The sequence below is a fragment of the Pipra filicauda genome, unplaced genomic scaffold, assembly GCF_003945595.2.
Source record: "Pipra filicauda isolate LSUMZ 115617 unplaced genomic scaffold, ASM394559v2 scaffold91_size2508729_pilon, whole genome shotgun sequence".
NCBI classification, from domain to species: Eukaryota; Metazoa; Chordata; class Aves; order Passeriformes; family Pipridae; genus Pipra; species Pipra filicauda.
In genome coordinates this window covers 47120-68106 of record NW_024105109.1, presented here as the reverse complement: position 1 = coordinate 68106, position 20987 = coordinate 47120, and the positions used below count along the sequence as shown (strand labels likewise).

The 20987-nt window shown below is 38.2% G+C and overlaps 1 protein-coding gene across 1 annotated transcript in view; it reads right to left on the bottom strand.

The window, feature by feature from the left end:
* RBMS3 (RNA binding motif single stranded interacting protein 3) overlaps positions 1 to 19790 on the bottom strand; it is a 91505-nt gene extending 71715 nt beyond the window's left edge. The window contains exons 1-3 of the mRNA XM_027733402.2: positions 19650 to 19790; positions 8254 to 8300; positions 853 to 949 (exon numbers count right to left, since the gene is read on the bottom strand). Of these exons, the coding sequence (XP_027589203.1) occupies positions 853 to 949; positions 8254 to 8300; positions 19650 to 19790 (285 nt within the window). The remainder of the gene's footprint in view (positions 1 to 852; positions 950 to 8253; positions 8301 to 19649) is intronic.
* Positions 19791 to 20987: the final 1197 nt, after the last annotated feature.

The window sequence follows — 20987 nt, the reverse complement described above, 5'->3', positions numbered from 1 at the left end:
AGCAGTACCATACCATCTCAAAACTCCCACCCCCCACAAACCAACCCAAACATTAAGAACAGCCCACCTTTCAGCTTTGCAAGTTTGGATTGCTTATTTCAGATAAGACTCAGGACTGGAAAAGCACCGATGCCATAGGACAGAAATAACTAAAATTGGAAAAGGTATAGCCAATGACCAGCTTCTGTGAAGTGCTATGTTCCCAGAGAACGGCTAATAAAACTATACGACCTGGTTTTGACTTCCATTTCAGAAAGCCAAAGCAAGACAATAATTTCCCAGTGGAAATCTGTGAGGGATATGCTGAAAAGAGAAATTCTGAACAACAATGCATGTAGCAGACTAAAGAAGGATATGAGGGCAGTTATCCTCGAGTAATTTTTTTTGTTAGGGATTATTGGATAAAAATGAGCACTTTTAAAGGATGCTGTTACTGGAGCAAATACAGCTGAGGTCAAAAGGTCAAAATACAATGCAGTCAACATAAATGATAAAAAAACACAGTTAAAAAGTTTCGGCTAATGAAGGGGAGACAAACTGAGAAAACATTTCAATTAAGAATGATAAGCTTTCTGGTGTTGTCAGCTGTAAATTAAGTAAAATGTTGTTTTCTAGAGCAGCTGATTGAAATAAAAAATTATGGTGCTTTTCATTACTACTGTAAAGAATGCAGGAAACACTTAAAACTCTATACCCAATGATACCTGAATATTACTAGAAAGACCTTTGTTTAAAGTGTGACTCAAGAGCGCAAGCACTCACACAATTTTCTATGGTATACACTCTGCCTTCATCCACATCCAAAACATAATTAACTGGGAAAAATAGTAGACAAGCGGAAATCTGACGTACCTGATATGTAGAGACAGGGGAAGCAGCAATGAATGGTGTGATTGATGTCTGTGGAATCATGCGGTTTGTTGGAATACTGTACGGTGAGGAATAAAATCTGAAACAAAGAACAAAAGGGAGACTTTTTGAACCTTTTGACTGCTTAGGCTCTGACTAATTCACTGCCTCCTAGGCAAAGACAAAAAGAGTCTACACAGGTAATTTATGTCCATCTATTTCCAAAACCACAATAAAGAAGATGTGATGGCTCCATCGAGCAGATCTTGAAAATGGAAGGAGGAAGAATATTTACACGAAGCATATTTTTTTCACTTCAACTAGCACAAATACAGAACTTCATGATACAAGAAGTAATTATCTGAAATGCAAGGACAGCTGATTTTCCAGAGTGCTAGCTATTGAAAGGAAATTTCTTACGCGATATTGAAGACAATATTACTGATTTCATTTTTACATGCTGTACTGTTTTCTTTTCAGATCTTAATGCTTCAGTGCTGAGAATAACACATTCTATATACATGCCTGAATTATTTTATTAAGGGGTGGCTACAAAAACTCTGGCTGAAATTTTCATATTCATCTAGGCAGAGAGCAAAAAACCCTTATTCTGGTGAAATGTATGAAAAATTATGAGGCTAAATGCCCCAGGCAGCACTGAAAATCTGAGACTGACTTGGTTTTATTTCCACTGTTGCATGCTATGAACAGAAGTTGCACTATCTCTTGCTTGATGGTAATAAATGTTATATTCTTTCTCCTTCCCTGTCGGTTAATGATTATTGATAAAATTATCACTTGGAAAATATCACTATTGCTGGATTGTGTAAGTACTTAATATGTGTGTGCTCGTAGAGATTTTTGCATTTGCCCTTTTTTCACTTTCAACTGCAAGCCAGAACAATAAAATTGCTTAAAACAAAAGAATGTTTGTAGTCTTCCAGTTGTCAAAATGATGATATTTTGGACTCAGACAGAAATACTCATGTGCAGCATTTTCTTGTCTGATCTAAACCTCACGTAGATCCTTCTCATAGAGCATGCACCAATGAGTAATAGAAGATTCTGCACAGTGAAGTGGATTACATTCCCTCTCTTTTTATATTTTTTTCCCCTCCCCACTCTGAAGCAATCAACACTAGCTTTCCATGACAGCTATGTAACAAACAAAAAAAAATCATTATTGGTGTTTAAACAAGTGCTCTATTTCCTGATCGCCCTGGCATCACAGATTCAGTACTAATCAGTCTAGTTCAGACTGGATGCATTCATTGTGGATGTAGGTTAAATAACCACTGACTTCAACCAATAGCCTTGGAAAAACAGGCTGCTCTCTTTGAAGGCTGGGCGGAAACATTCAAAGTTAGGAAGGGAGAGGGGGACAGAGAAGCAATCATTTGTTCTCTCTATTCCAAATCAGATTTTAAAATGCCAAAAGCAGCAGGTGGCGTCTGACTGATTTCTTGTTTAATAGAAATATAATGCTATTTTAAGACCATTTATCTGCCCTTACAATGCTTGCACAGAGACTATTTTAAAACTGTGCCTTTGCCTGATTTTATATATATCGTATAATGAGAACTCAGAGGCATTTTTATCCCATTATATCAAACATTAAGTTCACACAACATCAGGGTAGAAAGGATTTTTACACCACTAGCCAGGTCCATTTATGGCATTAGCATGATGCATGCTATCTAAGTCCTGTACAGGGGTCTTTGCCCTGGTCAATGTTAACCAGAAATCATTTGTATTGTGCTGTCGTTAAGCAGATGAACTAAGAAATGCTGTGTGCAGCAAATGAAAATCATCAATTGCAGACTGACGGAATTTACTTTATAGGTAAAATGCATAATGTACAGAAATACCTATAAACCTCTTAAACTAAAAGATAATATAACACCAAAACTCTTCTGAGAAAACTACATATTTTGTTCATTCTGTTTTCATTCCATTCATCAGCCTGGCACTGATGCTGGGTTCATACTCATACCACATATGAATTGCTTGGACAAAGACAAGTATAGGGGAGAAACAACTTTCCATTTGGAAGTAGTGCTGACTCTTTGGAATCAACTCTCCAGTAAATCCCAGCAAATACCAACAAATTTACAGAAAATGTGTGCTAAGCCAAGAACTTGACAGACAGCTTGCCGTTTCAGTTTCAGCTTAGAGATGCAGTTATCTGAATAGTACATAAGCTTGTAGAATATACACTATGGTAATGAGAAAAATACAGCCCTTCCAACACCCCTGCCAGTACCATTTATCTATCGTCATTTGGAATGCTCTCAAATAAGCATCAAATAAAACATACTCTCAGGATACTCAGCTATATTGTGAAAATTCATGCACTAGGGCATCAAGAAAGAGAAAGGAAGAAAACCTGATGCTGCAAATGACAATGTGAGAAAATCCATATATTCATGTATGTTCATATATTTTAATTTTAATAATAATAGTAAATCAAGTTAATAATCTGATTCACTGTGACAGGCTGTAGGGCAAACACTTTTCAATCAGGAATCTCTTACACCAAGAGACAAAGACTTGTCTTCTTTCCACAGTGTCACTTGTGGCCAAAGGGATCTAAAAATAAAGGATGTGGATCTCTGCCACACGTGAAATACAGTGGTATGGTGAGGATAGGGATGTCCTTGCTGTTGACAGACCCAAGCAGAGCAACCCTCAGGTATGGGATGCTCAACCTACCAAAGTGCTGGAGCCATGCACTGCCATGACAGAGCCCACTGACAAACATACCCTCACCATGGGACTCAGAGGCATCTCCCTGAATTCCCTTTGCATACAAATAGGCTAATGTCCTAACACGTAATTGGCTTAAGTGACATGCTGGAGATCTAACGAAAGACAAGAGGAACAAAAATGCAACAGTGGCCTGTTCTGGTGTAAACCCTACAGCATGCCAACAATATCTGCAGCTGCTGACCTTGCTATATTCAGTCTTAGCCTTTGCCTTTTTTTTTTCTTTAGGCTCAGGGAGAGGTTAAATGAGGTGGAAGATGCATGTTGTAAGTTCATTCAAGGGAATACAGGATTCTCAGTTATCAGAATATCTATATCAGAAAGCGGAGTGGAAAGAGATATGAGTTATACTGTCTTTGACTCATTTCAGATATATTAAATTATGCCTCCAAATTTCCTGGCATTAAAATAAACAGTATCTAGTATGGTATTTTGAGAGCTGTAGACATTGTGGTAGTTGACCTGTGAGCTCCAAGGAGAGCTCTCCAAAAGGCTCAGCTGCATTTTCTGCAAATGCAGTTTGCATCCTCACATGTGGGTTTTTTTTTTGCAGGCATAAGACAATGTCCTTGCTCCTCAGCTGCAATTGCAATGCTAGAAGCACAAGCATGCAGGTGGCAAGGGCAAGGTAAAATGGACATGACCCGTGTATTAAAAATGGATTTTTTCAGCATGGCCATAAGTACAGGGGAAACTCCTCACTAGGAGGCAAAAAGATGCTCCTTGATGCTCCTAAAGAGGGGTTTATAAAGAAGGGCTCAAAAGAAAACATTTTTAAGAGATGCTGAAAAGAACCATGTTTTCAGTACATCATCAGACACACAGAGGCAGCGTTTTAACAACAGTGTCTGTTGCTCAATAGACAAAGCACATACTCCCCTGCTACATCAACCCTCCCTTCGCATTTGGGGACTGCATTATCTGCAGTGTCTGGTCGCTATTTCCCTGCCAAAAAGTAGAAAAAAAAAATCCATATGGTTCCCATTCTGTGGGGGAATATGCAACCTTCCACACAGAATCTGCACAAGAGAAAGATCCTATTTGCACTGCAATAAACACCATTTGCTCATGCCTCATGCCTGCGGGCAGTACTGAAAAAGTTAGATTCATAAATAGTATCCTGGGGCTCACATAATGTAAGAGTATTACCGAGCATTATCAAGGCAGCAATTTTCTGTTGCAATAAGCCACACAGTCAGATGTTTGAGTTGGAAAAGACCTATCTGAATATTGAGCCCATTGGCCAGCAAATGCACAGTATAGTCCCCTAGATATCAGATATTAAACTGTTACAGTACATCGCAATCTTAGACAAATGGCCAGGAGGACTCCAGCCTCTGGAACATTTTAAATGAGCTTCCTTACCATGCAAGTACAAGACCTCTATCTTGTTCTTAATATGAGTGCATAGAACTACTAAACCCATGTTAATACCACAAATTGAAAAATAAATAGCATATTACAACAGGCACACTACCCCCCAAAATAAAACCTGAGTACCTTTGTAAATGGGATTCAGAAAAGGCTGATTTTAAACGAAAAAAAGGCACAGAGAGATTGCTAGGTGAAAAGTGCTTATCTACTGAAGCGTATGCTTACCATATCTTCAGTAACTCACACTGCAGTGCTATGGTACACTACGGGCTGGATTCTCCACTCCATTATACCAGCTTTATGCTGATGTAACTCCACTGGATGCTTAAACAGAGCTACGTGGGCATAAAAACAATATAATGAAATGGAGAATCAAGCTTTACAATGTAATAGACTCTGAAGAAAATTATCTATTGCTTAGTGGGGAAAAAAAATCTTAGTTATTTTTAGTGAAAGTCTCTCGCTCTCTTTTGTTTTATTCCTGCTATAGATTTTCAAGGCAAATATGCAGTTATACAGTAATAAAAGTGATCGTACTACACCATGAGCAATGAGAACCCATCTTTTCACTTGGAAACAAGAGTGCAGATTCTTCCCTAAGGTTTGGTTATGGTTCAACTCAAAACCTAATATAATCCACACCTCTTAAGGAACCGTACATTTTAAATACCATGATACCTGCAGAGACATGTCTCTTTAGTAGACTTTCATGGTCCATATAATCCTCTGTGGACTTAGCAACTTACATGTATCAAAATGCATCTATCGACCCAATAGAGAGCTCTAGTAGATGTCAGCATGTGCAGTTAATCTTTCTTCTTAAGTTTTATTGGTAATTCATAAGTCTTCTGAATCATCACCTCAACTTGGTTATCTTTTACATTTCCCATCCCCAGCCTCAGTTCACTAAGCTCCACACCCAGTGGGAGCACCAGCACACACAGATCTGTGCAACTCATGCTTATCACAGCAGGTCAGCACCTGCTTGTCCCGACTGCTGCACAGACCAGACCTGCTACAAGGAAGTGGCCTTTGTTTTACAGACCTTTGCATAACATTGCTCCATGTAAACCTTAACAGCTTTACCCATGTTACTGCCAAAGTATTATGCAGCATCATTCGTGCAAGAGGGGGTGTGGGTACAGCATCAACACAGGGGGGGCTGTAAGCAGCAGCTTTGTGCTCACTTCCAGACTGCCCTCACCACGAGGAATATCAATGTGTTTGCCTAATGTCCCTTCACCGATAACTGAGTTAACCTGTTTTACTTCATAGTCATTAAGAGCCTTTAAGTCTCTTGCACCATGGCCACACTACTGCTATGATGCCTGTGTCTCGTGTCAGCAAGCAACAGACTGCATTTACATATTTTACAAGCAAAAAGCATCGACTTAACTAAAATAAACCCCACGAGCGAGATTTTCAATGTTCTTGCAAGTAAAGAGGTTTATGAAAAATAATAAAAATATATATCTACAGGATATGTAGAGACGACTATGTGAATGCCTGGGCAGATTAAAAAAATCCAGTGTAACAGGACAGGAAAACAATTGCATAACTTTTGATGGACAAATTTTTCTGCATAGTAAGAGCTTCTTTGATACTGCATACAATCAAGTTCTCACCACAAGAGCATTTTGAATGATGGTTTAGTTCTGATGAAACTGAAAATATTTTGACACTCTAGAAAGAAGAGATACGTCAAAGCAGTAATTAATTGTCACTCTTAGACAGATATCTGGTACTGTAGTATATCTCTTGCTCTACAAATAAAAGAATATTTAAAAACTGCACAGCTGAAATTCTCCGTTGTATACAATTTCTTTTCCAAATGATCAGTGACAGCGTGTTCAAACGATTGAGTGACCAAACCATCCGAGCAGTCTGACCTGAACACCGTGCATGCTCGTTGATACAAATCATGTCTGATTCTGAGACAACTTTCATAACTTCAAAAAATTATTCTTGAATTAAAATAATATTAATCACAAAGGATCATTCAAATTACAGTTTCCAAAACATTCACATAACTGACATGCAGGAATTTATTTGAAATAAAAGCCAGTTTTTCGCAAGAAACACTGGTGGATTATGAACCAGTGATGATTTTATTCAGAGACTATAATATTTTACCAGCTGAAAAGTATAACAATAGAAGAGAAAAACTCATTTGGAGGTAAAAACAGGGAAACAGAAGCAGAGGAATCTGAAATCACAACTCCAAACAAACTACCTTTTCTTCTGAGTTTGGCCTCTTCCTCCACACATGGGAATATCACGAGTCCTACAAAACCATTGCTTGTAAAGTGTAATTAATCAAAATAGACTATTACTATTGATTTTAGTAGGTTTTTTTTTAACTAGTGGGAATGTTAGTTTTTTTCCTAAATGTTTCAACTAGAAGTGCTCTAACAAATATTTAACAAATAAAGTCATTCTCATCTACATCAATAAATTTTCCCATTCAGCTGGAGAACACAGATGGGAGTATGCATGGAATTTAATAATCATATCAAACATCTCTCTGATCAAAGAGTGACTGTCAAGGGGTTCAGGGCCAAACCTCCTGCTTCTTTTCAAATTGTTGTTAACCTCTACGAAAGGAGAGCTAGATTTCAAGGATATCTTTTTCTGGTTCATGAAATATTTGGAACTGCAATCATGCAGGTAAATAATGTGATGATGTAATTTCTCTGCTCAATTTGAGAAAAAGTTGCAAATCCTTGTGTCAGCAAATGGTAGCTGAGAAATGAAGAAGAGTGTTGCTCAGAATTTTACCCCTGAATTCCATCTGCTTACACACTAATTCAAGGCTTTCTCCCTATCTGGCATTTTTATTCAGACAATGCCATGGATGCTAGCCAGCCTGCAGAGAGAGCCCCAGATGAAGTAATAGCTCTATTATCCAAAATACAGTGGAATCTTCAATGATTATTTTAACAAAAGCAAAGTCAGTAAAGGAAAACTTTACTGGTTTCCACTTCATGACAGAGAGAGATTAAAAAAACATCCACTCACATTGGGCAAATAGAGATGGAAACTATCAGGAAAAACAGCTTCCCATTCAAAAAGATATTGCAAACAAGAGGGCATAAAAAGAAAAGGGAAACTAAAAGCAGAACTTGACAGTATAGCTTTACATGCTTCAGACAAAATATGACTGGGTCAATTTGCTTCTGAAAAAGTTTCACCACAGAAAGAGAAAATAGAAGATGACATTCAAAATAATTTTTAAAAAGGCATAAGAAAACATGCATTCCTTACCCATTCTGTATAGCAGCTGTTGGATCATAAGTCAAAGCCATGCCAGCCTGCACATAGTTAGGGAAGAAAAACAGATTTTTACTATTACTGCAGAAAAAAAAAATGACATGAAACATATTCTAAGCCAATATGAATAAAAACTGAATGCAACTTATATGGAAATCTAAATTCTTAAGGGAAGCTCAGATGGCCCAAAGCAGCACGGAACAGATTGGTTACCTCCCCTGCCTGAGAGATCACTGAGAAACAGATCTGTTCAGTCTGTTGGTTGTCATCTCTCCATAACATTTATGGCAAGTGGAGCTTTTGTTGCACCAGTTTCAGTTACTAACTCCATTGAAATCTATGCGTTTACAGCTGATTACTCACTATAAAAAGACAGGGCCAAATCCTGCTGTTGCCTGTGAAGACAGGTAGTTGGTAAACATTCCAAAGTTAACTTCATGAGAGATTCTCAGGAAGGAATCTCATCTTTTCTGCTAAGGTCACACCCTGCATGACCCTAGCCTATTGTTTCGCTGGGGTGCCACTCATATTTACAGTTAATTCATTACCATGAGACAAGAAAAAAAATGAGCTGTGAAGCAGAAAATCTTGAGCTTTTAAACAAGGCTTTTAAAATACTGGACAATGTTTTGACACTGCCAAATCCTTTTGCACAGGTCATTGTCTGCCTGGTGGTAAATGGCAGCTGAAAAGCTCTGTGTAACACATTAACAAATTCTTTTGCTGTCCAGACCTCTGAAGTATTTTAAAAGCCACCATTAGCAGACATATCCACAGGTACCACAGGAGAGTGAGAGAGCAGGGCTGGAGATACAATTTACTGCTCCACCTTATGCTCCAAGACAGCAGTCAGGGTCACGCAGGAAAGACCTTTTTTCCCTCCCCAGACATGGAACAGACAATCTCTCCTCCCACATACTGCATCTGCTTTAACTTTTTGCCTTCCTTATCTATTTTTCCCCTCCCTTTGTGAAATACTTTCCAACGTAAGACACTACCATGAGATGGAAGATGGGAAGAAATTGCCCTTTGTACGGGACTAGAAGCATAGGGGAGAGGAACCCCATTACTCAAGGTGTTGTTTTCCCATTGGCAGCAGCTGAAAAAATGCCATGGCACCATCCCACTCCAAGGCACTGTTTCTCTTTGTTTGTCATACATATCCTATGTCTGTTGCCTGAGACAGGCAGCATTTTCTTCAAGGACAGATGCTTCACCAACCATGTGGCAGGGTCTGTGTTCCTGCTGGGAGCTTTTAATGCCCCTAAATCCATCTACTAAAATACTTTTGAATAATGGCGTCTGCCCCCTTCCAGATGGTTGCTCCAACAGGTCAGGACAGTGTTTGGGCTTGGCAGGTTCCACTGCAGGCAGGTGAGCAGCCAGGGTAAATGCTCCGGTGACAAGCAGGCAGAGAGTGGGTAGCACTCCGGGAAGAGCCAGGTTAGCCAGCAGCTGCACAGCGGTCTAAGAGGAGATGGCCCAAATTTCCAGAGGCAGAAAATAGTTTCTGCTCTGAAAGGCAAGGCTTCACACTACCTTATGTCGCCAAACAAAAGGTTCATGTCTTTATTAAATTTGTATAATTTTCTCATTATTCTTTTAAACAGATACTAGGGCAAATGCTTTGCTTTGTGAAAATGCCACTGTTTTAATAAAATATGTAGTCTCTCCCAAGCAAAGGAGACTAAGTCCAAGTACATGTGGTTGTTTTTTTAAAAAGTATTCACTTAATACAAAGAAAAATAAAATGGCTATTTCTGCAAGTTTAAAATGTCAAAAAAAATGAATTTAGGGTGACCTCAACCACTACTAATTTTGATGTAAAAAATAAATTAGCTCAGAAAATCATCATCCCTTACTTAGTTTTATATTCTTATGTCTTATTATATTGTTTGGAAAGGTTGCATTAATTCCTAATGGGAATATGTACATTTCAAAACAAAAGAGAGATAATAAAACTTTAATATCATAAACTTTTTTTGAATGCAATACACTTTTGAGGAAAAATACTGTCTTGTTCTCCTTTCTATTTTCAACACTTATAAAATTTGTTATTGTTCTCTTTTTATACTCCTGCATTGGTAAAGACAACCTAAATAGTATGTAAAAGCCCTAGAGGGACAGAAAAATTAGCTCTAACAACTCAAAGAAAAAAAGAAAAAAACCATCAAAACCCAAACCTTTTAAATAACTTAAGATATTCTCTATAAATTAAGGTGTTGACATTTTAACATCTCATCACATATCTACTCAAGACTAAGGAAAAAACCACTTATAATTTCTTGGGAAATGACAGATCCAAGCTTTCAATATTAGGGAGTTTCTACATCTAATCGTCCTTAGAATTGCACGGATCAGAGCACTATATTCCACAGCTCACATTAGTGACCTCGGGACAAAATGGTAACAAGGGAGGTAGTTCTGTGAGGAAAGGGGAAATGAACAACTGGTGTTATTTTAGTTTCTTTGACATACGTAAGAATGAGGCTGCAGAAGAGACAAAATGCAGCAGCTCTTTCACTGCAGCCCAAACAATGTTCACCATCCATGTGAGACCTGCAAACACATATTTATGCCACTTTCAGTTATGCTGCTTTTCTCATGGATATTTGAGTCCATGGTCATTGCATGGACCCTCAGCTTGTCCTCCAACTCATCATGCCCCAGACCTGTGTGTGGGTGCATGCAGACAGACTGCACATATTCCATTCTCTATATATTAGCATCAGGCCCATTACATAGCATCACTATTAGGAATAGGGGACACAGTTGTGTGCCTGGAGAGTATAAAATATGAAAGGTTAGACACTCCTTTCCTTATCCATGCTCCATACTGCATGGAGACAGATTATCAGAATCTGTTCAAGTACTTCAGCAGTGACCACTATTAAATATCACCATCGCATTTACCAATAAAGGAAAATTTTCACATTAGACAAAGAGGACACAGCATGTGGCAATACGTGCATATTGTAACCACCTACAGTTTGCCCAGTAATATTGCTACTATCCCCCATTGCTGAATAGCCTTAAACAGCTGCTATTTCAAATAGCTGCTAACACAGGACTATTTACTTCTTTCTCATCAAGTTGTGTAATTCCTCCCTACAAAATTATGCTGGCTAGAAGCCCAGGAGTGGCAACAGTTAGCCTGGACCAGTCAAAGATTTATGATCTGAAGCATCCTCATTCATCAGGAATAAAAACTGATGAGTAATAATAACTTGCTGGAAAATTGTTTGCACTTTCCTCCATAGCACACAAACAGCAATTCCAAAAATACCAAATACAGAATATTAGGGTGGCATCAGATTTCTATGTGATAAAGGTCCAGCTTATTCTTTCAAAACCAGAACTGAATATAGCCATCACAGCACTTAATACAGACTGAGCTATACTGAGGCAGAGGCTGATGCCTCTATAGCAGCCCTTTGTCGTGCTGTGTTTTCTTCCGGATTTTTTGCATCCACTGCTTTGCTCATGTTTCAGTGAAAGGACACGGTCTTATTCCTGCTTCTGATAGTGATACTTCCCGATGAGATGGAACCTGAGAGAGTGGTACTGATGATGGACTGCTGCTTTAGGAAAGTATTTGTCAGATAAATCTTCTATGAAGGAACAACTGAACCACATAATTTTTATGCCACTCAGTCAGATAATGGATATGCACTAAGCTATTGAATGAAAATCTTGCACCTCAATATTTCAATATGCAATCCTTTAAAGTAATCAAAAAAAGGGATAGCTGCTATCAGTTCCAGACGTAATGGAAATAAAGATCCTTCTTAATGACTACTGGTCTGTTCAGAAAGTCAGGTGACATAGAAATAAAACAGCTTGTTTAAAATATCATGTTTTTAAAAAGACTATTTAAACCACAAATTTACTTATCTCTGATACTTAAGACAAAGGAATGAAAATTTTTGCTATTTTTCTGCATTTTTCTAACTATTGACATCACTAAACAAAGAGATTCTAAGAACAAGAGACTCAGTCTGCACCTTTTTAAAATTTTAACTCTTTGCTTCAATAAAGAGCAGGAAATATCAAAAAGCCTCTGGAAGGCAAGGGTTCTCCAGGAAGTTTGAAGGCCTTTGTTCAACACTTCACGGTGAAAAATTTTCCATGGGCAAAGACAAGGTGTTCCGTTTCTTGGTGGTTTTTTTTCACCTCTCTTTGTTATATTTCGAACATAAATGAGCACATTTGCCTCATTAAAAAGACTCTTAGACCATCACATTTGCATTTCTTATGTAAATTGGACTTGTAAATCTCTCAAAGAAATGATTAAGTTACGGAGTGATTATTAAAAGAATGATCACACCTTCAATATCGTGTGAAACAAGGTGGGTTCATTATTTCTCTTTCAAATCTCTGTGACATCTCACAAGAAGAACATTTATGAGTGCAGTATCTGTCTTCCAGCAAGCATAAATACCCATAAATGACCATTTTGTTCTGTGCATCTTCGGTGCATCTCAGCCTCTTTTGTGTTGCTGGGAAGCAGCTTACATTAACAACTTCACCATCACATCACCACCTACTCTCAGTGTACATGTCTTTCCAACTCTGGGGGCAAAAATTCACCATAATATCGACTGGCTACAGAGATGTGCTATGCCTCTTCCTCAGAGGTGTGACTTCCACATTATCTCCTCAAACCTGCCCTGGTCAGTCTATGCCTAGTGCTGGAGCACCTGCACAAAGCAAGGCTGCTGCCACCACAGAATTTCATATTGTGCTAAAGGCCACAGTCCCATTAGAAAAAAAATGGAGAGGTCTACCAATTAAAAAGGGGTGAAATCCATGGATGTGGTGGGATTTCCAAGCAGAAGACCCCTTGGATTTCTCCTCCTTAGGGTGAGATTTGGAAAGGTAAGGTAGTAGAAAGATAAGGCAGAACTTGGAAACACCATCTCAAGACTATTTGGGAGTGGCGGCCCTACATTGGAAACTGGAGAGAAGCTGACAGACTTAGTTCAGGTGAGCCCCAGGGTGACTGCCAGCAGGAGGGAGCCTCTGCATTTCGCTGTGGCAATTACGCAGAATTACCTGTTTTGTGAAACATTTGCATGGAATTTCTACACTCAGACTCAAGGGATTTCTGTGATGAACTGATGTGGGAGTTAGACCAGCAGACAAGTCTCCCTTCCCCATCTCCTCTGACTCATACCTTCGTCTTTTCACAGGAGGACTGCCATCCCAGGGGAATGGATGTGCCCTTGGCTACTACAGCAGAATCAATTGAAATTTCAACACTCAGACTCCTGTACTTGTTTCGTTACCATTGCTAATATCTGCCAGGCATCACAACACAAGCATCTCTTGTGCTCTGACAGCAGATACTCTGAAACACTTGGAAGAAAGAAGAGGGAATAGGGTGAAGACATCATCAACCCAAATGAGATTCATTTAAAATACTAATTTTATAAAATAAGCTCAGTCACAAGTGAAGTCAACTTGGCAGAATTCCTTCCTTTGATTATTTAAACAGTTCTGTCAGAAATATTCCACATTATTAGAAACATTTTTGAATTCAATTCTGAATAAACCCCTGTACCTTTCCTTTTTAGAGAAAGATAAATCTGGAATGTAAATGTGACATCTCTTGGATATATAGATGTACATGAAAGAAATGGAGCATTTCCCAGTAATGTGTGCTCCTTAAGCTGCTGCAAGTTCTGAGAAAAAAAAAAGGTGGTTGTGGAGAGAAAAATATATAACACTGATGTCAGACTTGAGAAGTGATTCATGAACCTCAGAAGGTCAAAGGCTGTACTGATAGACACAATGACAAGTTCATATACCTAAATGAATGACAAGAAACTCTTTTGCCCTACAGAACTGGAATGAAGTCTGACCTACACACCTTCTGTTCTTTGGGTCGAGTCACTTTGTTCCCACTTCAATTTATCTGATTAGTTAAAACATAAGTGCTGAAGTCTACAAATTTTGAAAAGAGAAAGAAAAAAGAAAAGAGGACATATGTAATACCACATAATTATTCTGTTTCCATGGCCCGCTCATACATTTAACCTTCAGGTCTATCAACCATTTACTTTTGGGGATCCAGCACATCCATTTTGCCATAAATCTGACCCAGTGTTATATCAGCTGTGGATTACAGTCACAACCGCACACTAGATGTGTGTGCTACAGTGAGTTGGGAAGACTTCCAGGGATGGCTTGCAGCACTACTGAAAATGGCAGCCCACCAGATACCTGTTGGGGACACAGCAGAAAAAGGTATGTCCTTTCCCCCTTTCTACAACATCTGTTTGTTCTGCCTAAGAAAACACTGTTGTAGGAGCAGAATTCAGAGGAAAACCTAAGTACAGAAAAATCTCCAGGGCAAATGGCATGACATTTTTCACCACAGAAGGAAATTCAAAGCCAAAATGAAAACTAAGAAAATTCATCTCTGAGAAAAGGTACAGTGATGATTCTATTTTAACCAAACCACGGCCCTTATTAAGAGTAAAACCAGTCCCTCATAAAATCCTGATTTCAGTAACAGTGATTTCATAGGTCATTAGTTAAAAATATTACTATGTGCTTTATAAGCTCAAAATCCAACCATTTAAACTGGTCTTTGGGTTTTGAGCCACTAAGGTGCCTTTTCAAAATGTTGCCCACAATGACAGAGTCTTGTGTTTTGAAGAATATTTAACTCATTGGTTCGCACCTTTTCACTTATTGGTTAGTTATCTTTTTTGCTAAACTAAGCTTTTGTTGAAAATAAGCACGCAAAGTGCCAATATTTAACTTACGTGCATGCTAAATATATGTAGTAAATGACTTTGTGGGTGGTTTACATATGAGGGTACTACTGCTTATCTGGACAGAACTGGAAATTGCCTCTCACAGTAAAGAGAAGTTATTTGTCTAGGTATAAAATACATCAGCCCTAGACACTGAGGATTATGGAGCACAACTAAGTAGTACCTATCTCCTTGGAAGCATATAAACAATCTATGTCTGAGTTACAAATGGGCCTGCCACAGAACTACTAATCATTTCTAAATGCATGTTGCTGGTAAAGAAGGGACAACTGGCACCAGGAACAACTGCTTTTGCCCTTCGCTGACTTAAAAAAATTCAGGAAGTCTCTTAAATTACCCATTTTTTATGTTTTCTCTCTAAATTACTGTTTGCATTAGGCAAAGTTGTAATAAGCAGCAGATAAAAAGAGAAACTGTTAACAAAAGCAACATTCCCGAACTACTGGGTCATCTTATTTTTCTAAGAAAGAATTAAAAGCATGTTTAATTCTTTAGATATTCCACCAACTGGTCTTGAAAGAAAACAAAGGAGAAATGAGGAGAGGAGGAAGAGAAGAAAGGAGAGGAAAGAAGGGTAGCCTTTTGATTATTTAGAAACAAAAAATGCAATCTAGATTATAGAAGCAAAAAAGCAATCAATAGAAGAATAATTGGTAGCAATTACTAAATATCATTATAGACATCAGACCAAATTCAATGGCAAGTGGGTTGCATTCAGTGGTGCATCTCATTGTTGTGGTATATGCACCCTGTAATGGTGATATTCTCTTACAAGAAAGACAACAAAAATATTTTAATTGTCTAAATTTTACAGAAACTAGCAAATGAAATACCAAAGACTTCAAAATATTATGGCTCTAAAAAAACTCTTAATCACTCTGGGCTGACCAGATATAGAAAGGCTACAACTTCCAGAACTGTAAACAATAATAAACTTTGGGTAGACTTCTCCCTTTCTACAAGATAATTTTCAAACAAACTCTCTCTTAAATACACGTATCAAAAAATGCATTTCTGAATAACCAAAACAAAGCTTCAGTAAATCTGCAATAGAAGATTATCTTGCAAAATTTATGTTCAGGCTTTTAATCCAATCCGATCTCAATTTGTGACTACACTTAATTCCCTGGGTGCATTCTCAGCTAAATGAACATTTTTCGGGAGCTATGTCACCCACCTCTAGACTTGTCAATTGCAATTTAGAGGTAAATTAAATCAAATATTTTACAGACAGAATTTGAATACGATTATCCTCTCTCACCATCTCAATATGATCTTGTCAGGACAAGTTTCAAAATAGAGTGCTGAATTAAACCAGGGTGACATATGAGAAACTAGCCTGAAAAAAAATTACTGACCTCTGTGCAGAAATTATGTCAGCAAATATTTCCAGCATTTGCAGGTTTCACTGTACATTTATTGCACTTCTATGTTAGATGTCTAACTTGACAGCCTTGTACAAAACCATCGCTAAATCCAAACTCTTGGCTCCTTAGTCCAGAACTGGTCAGCCATCACAAATCCTTAGTTAAATCTCTCAGTAAATCTGCTTAGCATTTCCTGGGACTTCAAGCAAGAGAGGAAGGTCAAGAACTAGAAAGTGCTATTCAAGATCTGGCATTCTTCCCTGGTTGCAACTGGCCAAATAACCAAACACCAAACCCACCCACTCCCACTCCCCTAAAAAGTCCTAGAGAAATTCATTGTATTCCTAAAGACTTGACTTTAAAAAGGAAGTCAATTTAACAGCCAGTTAAAGTATTTCTATATGGCTGTGAAGAAATCTATAAAGATGTATATGATAAGAATAAGATTTTCTATTGCATTCTGCAATATGACCTGAAAACTTTACCAAAAAAAAGAAAGTAATCCTGTTTTATAAAATTCCGCAGAAGCTCTTCATACAAGAGAGTAAAACCTCGGAGAACAGCGTGGCCAGAGAGAACACTGCAGCAAACCTGCTTCTCCCCACTGAATCTTCTGCCATTCCCTCCCTACAGCAGAGTACTGGGCACAGTTGTCTGTCTCTATTTTGCATGCTCAAGTTTGAGGCGAGTGACAGAATGGCTGGCGTAATTTCTCTCGGATGTGCCCTTCCGACAAATAATCCTCATGCACGCTTAATGTTTTAGAAATGCCCTTCACGCAAGTATTCAAGAATGCAAAGTCAAAATACATCTTGATGTAGATACCAAAGGATTTGGCCAGGGTGGAAATACTAAGGGAGTAATCTCTTGGATGCTATTTCAATACTTTTCTTTGGGGAAGAAACAGAGAAAAAAGTAGAGGTGAGGGGAATATTTCCAGATACCATTTGTAATCGGAACCATGACACTTGTCATATATCAATTATTTCTCACTACTCACTGCCTGTTCTTTTTAAGAGAAATTAAAGCTGACAGGAGTAATTGTAGGAAGGTTACCCGAATGCTGCTACATAGAGAACAACTGAATGATACATCACGCTTAGAGTAAGATTATTAAAGGACAAAGAGTTAGAAAAACCCTATTGCATATAAAATAAAAGAGTAATTATACAAAAAATTTCACATTGGAGATATGAAAATTAACAACAGTGGGGAAGAAATCCAAGAAATTAGTAACCCTAAAAAAGAATATGTATCCTTGTCTTTGACACTCTAAGTAGTAAATATCTAATGTGCAACAAAGTATTAACCAGATGTTAGTTAACAGAGAAAATCTAGTCTGAAATATTTCTGAGTTTGTATCTTTACAATTTTTCCACATTTGTACATTATACCATGACAACAGCTCTGTAGTTGGCTGTGATCAACAATAAGGAATGACATCTCCCAGTACTGAAAATTAATTTTTAAGTGTTGGTACTATAAGCACACCAACCACACCTTGCCTCTAGCTCACCATGATATTACTGTGCTTAACAGGTAACACTCCACTAGCAGCAAATGAACTATGCAGGATATAATAAGCTGATGCCTAGAGGCCACAGGCATAATGGTGGCTTGCTGGCTTTAACTTTATATTCTCTTTTTTCATTGATTTGAACTGAAGGAAAAAGAGAAGACTGGAGATAATAGCTATGATGGTATTTACTGTTTAAACAGGGATTTAGAGGTCTTTAAAATATGGATTGTTAACCTTATTGAGGGTTTATTATTGTCTCCTATATATATACCTTTGTTTTTTCAAGCTCTGTTTACCCTGACCTGAGTCTCCTGCTTGAAGTACTTCTTGGTCACTTGTTCCTCAGCAGACCCTTAATGTGACAAACCATAACGGCTCCTGAGAAGACATCTCCATTTCTTGAAACATACAGCACAAGAGACTGCAATGAACCTCTGGAGACTTCTGCAATCTCCTAGAGCAAACGTGTCTGCTGCACTGAGATTTTCAGCCCACGGAGCTAAAAATGGATCATTGCCGTTGGAACAGGGTACAATAACCACCTTGGTGGTGGGAGAAATTTGTACACTTTCAAACAGCCTTTCTGTTTGTTTTAGGAGCTCATCAATTGTGTTAGGGTATGTATGTCATAAACTAATGGTCTGAAAACTATCAGCTAGCATAATCAAGTCATTACAAAAAAGCAGAAATCATCTAGTAATCCTCATATAACTTAGAAATACCAATTATATTTTTTAATTTCCTTGTAAAATTGAAGCAAAACCCACCAAAAACCCCACAAATAAACAAATAAACAAACAAACCAACCAGAATTCCCCCCCACCAGCTTGTATTCTTGTGGGTCACAATTGAGCGATATACTTTTTTTCCTTAAAGTCTCAATCATAAATACAAAGAATAGTTGTTTAGGATAGAAATACTTGTAAGTCCTTCAGCCTTCATAGCTATCACCATGTATAAGAAGGGACTATGACCAGGTCTACCTTATTTATCTTTATTCTATAATTAAATTCCAAAGTAGTAAACAAACTCCTGAAGAGTTAAATAATTTTCTTCCCTCTTTCACTCGTATTTGGGGACACTTCACATACAAGAACACAGAAAAGAAACTCCAGTAACAGACTATTTGCAGCATACCAGAAAGCAACTACTAGATTATTTTAAAACTTTGTACATATGATGTAGCTGAGACTATTGTAAACCATTTAGTCTTGAACAGAATGAAGAGCTCAGCCCAAATAAGCTTGCAAAAAACTTTTACATGGACCCTACATGTGGATGTGTAAGTACATCTCTCCTTTTTGGAACAGCCCACCTATTTCCTAATAATCTTTTATCACCAGGAACTAGACGGAGAAAATAACACTGTTCATTTGCTTCAGTGTAAATTGATTTGATTTGTAAAAGGTACACCACAGGTGCTGATTGGCACACCAGTAAGAGAATACTCGGCTCAGGTCCGGCTGTAGACAGAGCGCTCATGGTGGGACCAGGCTGTGCACAGTTGCACATCAAACTTGGAAATTTTCCTTTCCTGTAACTTACACTCCACACATTATCATAAACCTTCATCTCCCCACTGCTTACAAAGCTTTTTCTGTATGAAACTGTTGTATTTGGTGTGCAATCTGATTTCTTCGTAGCCCTGAAAGGTAGACCTCCAGGTCTGTAGCTGACTTCTGCCAAACCCCAGGAAAATAATTGCCGCGTGGCACTTACCTCTCCTTCTCTGGGCCACGGCCTTCCATTCTGTGTGTATTTGCTTTGATTCTGGCGCTTCTTTTGCCCTCCATCAGCAAATTTGCACAGCAAAGGCTCAGTGGGGGCTGTGAAGACAAGAAATCCAGTCTGTATTAGCATCCCCCCCAAAGAAAGTGATTATACCAGCAACAGTAGTGCTTTGTAATACTGATCTTTTGAAGTAAAATCTTGCCTTCTGCAGATATTTTTTGCCTCTTTTAGCCTTGACTCCAGTGGCAGCTGTTCTTATTAACTAAGCTTCAAAAAATATATACTGGCAGCCCTTAAAAGAATTTAGCAAATATTGTTGAAAAAATAATCAGCCTACGCAAAATGGTAAATTGCTGTAGTGGAATAGTATAGTCAGGCATTAGTTCCAGCTAAGTTAGACACGTATTCATGACCAGCATTAGTGCAAGGATAAACACCGCTTTACTAAAGCAGCTTTCTGTTTTTATTGTAAAAGCTTTGCAAGAACCTGTTTAAGGAATAAGTGTTCTCACTATTTCAGTGTTTCTCAGCACCCAAACCTTTAAAAATTTGAATAAACAGAACAGAATAGAGACTTTTGCCAAGCACAATCCAATTAGCTTTCTTTTCCTTTTAACTCCTCTTTTAAATAAGTTGGCAGTTGGCAGCTGAGGAAACCTTTTTCCTCTCCAAGTGAGATCTGAAGTGTGTGAATACAATAGGGAGGTGAGGGGAACCTGAGAAAGAAAGTGCTGCACACCCAAAAAGGCAGCCCACAACAGGGCCCTGTAGTGAAGAAATCACCACACATCAAATGGGTACAACAGGAAGGGAACTTGGTGTCTTGGGATCTTTTCCCATCCATCCAGTTTATAACAGCCTCCTAAAATATTTTTTTAGTGTAATTAGCATGCTGGTGGGTAGCTTGTCGTTGCTGCTTCATCCCTAGAAAAGGGGTCAAATTCTACCCACTTCGTTAGGTGTATGTGACGGTTGTCCTTTGTTGCCTATGTCAACAGAGAAGCAAACCAATATCAGGTTGGTTGAAAGAAATCTAAAACTGATGTGTAACCTCTGAATCTTTTCAGGAATTTTTGGGTTCCCAGGCAGGATAAGTCTGTAACTAATTAACCAGGGGGTTTGATGGAAAAAACCAAGAAATCTGTTTTTTTCCTCCTCATTTCCTGTTTCTGAGAGGCTAGAAATGTTGAAAGAATACAACTGCAGAGATATGAAGAAAACATTGTGGTAGGGGGTTTAATTAAGTTGTTGACTTATGTATTTGTAATAAAAATTATGATTTGGTTAAGGGATAAATTCATGTAGTATTAAAACAAGCTAATCTCC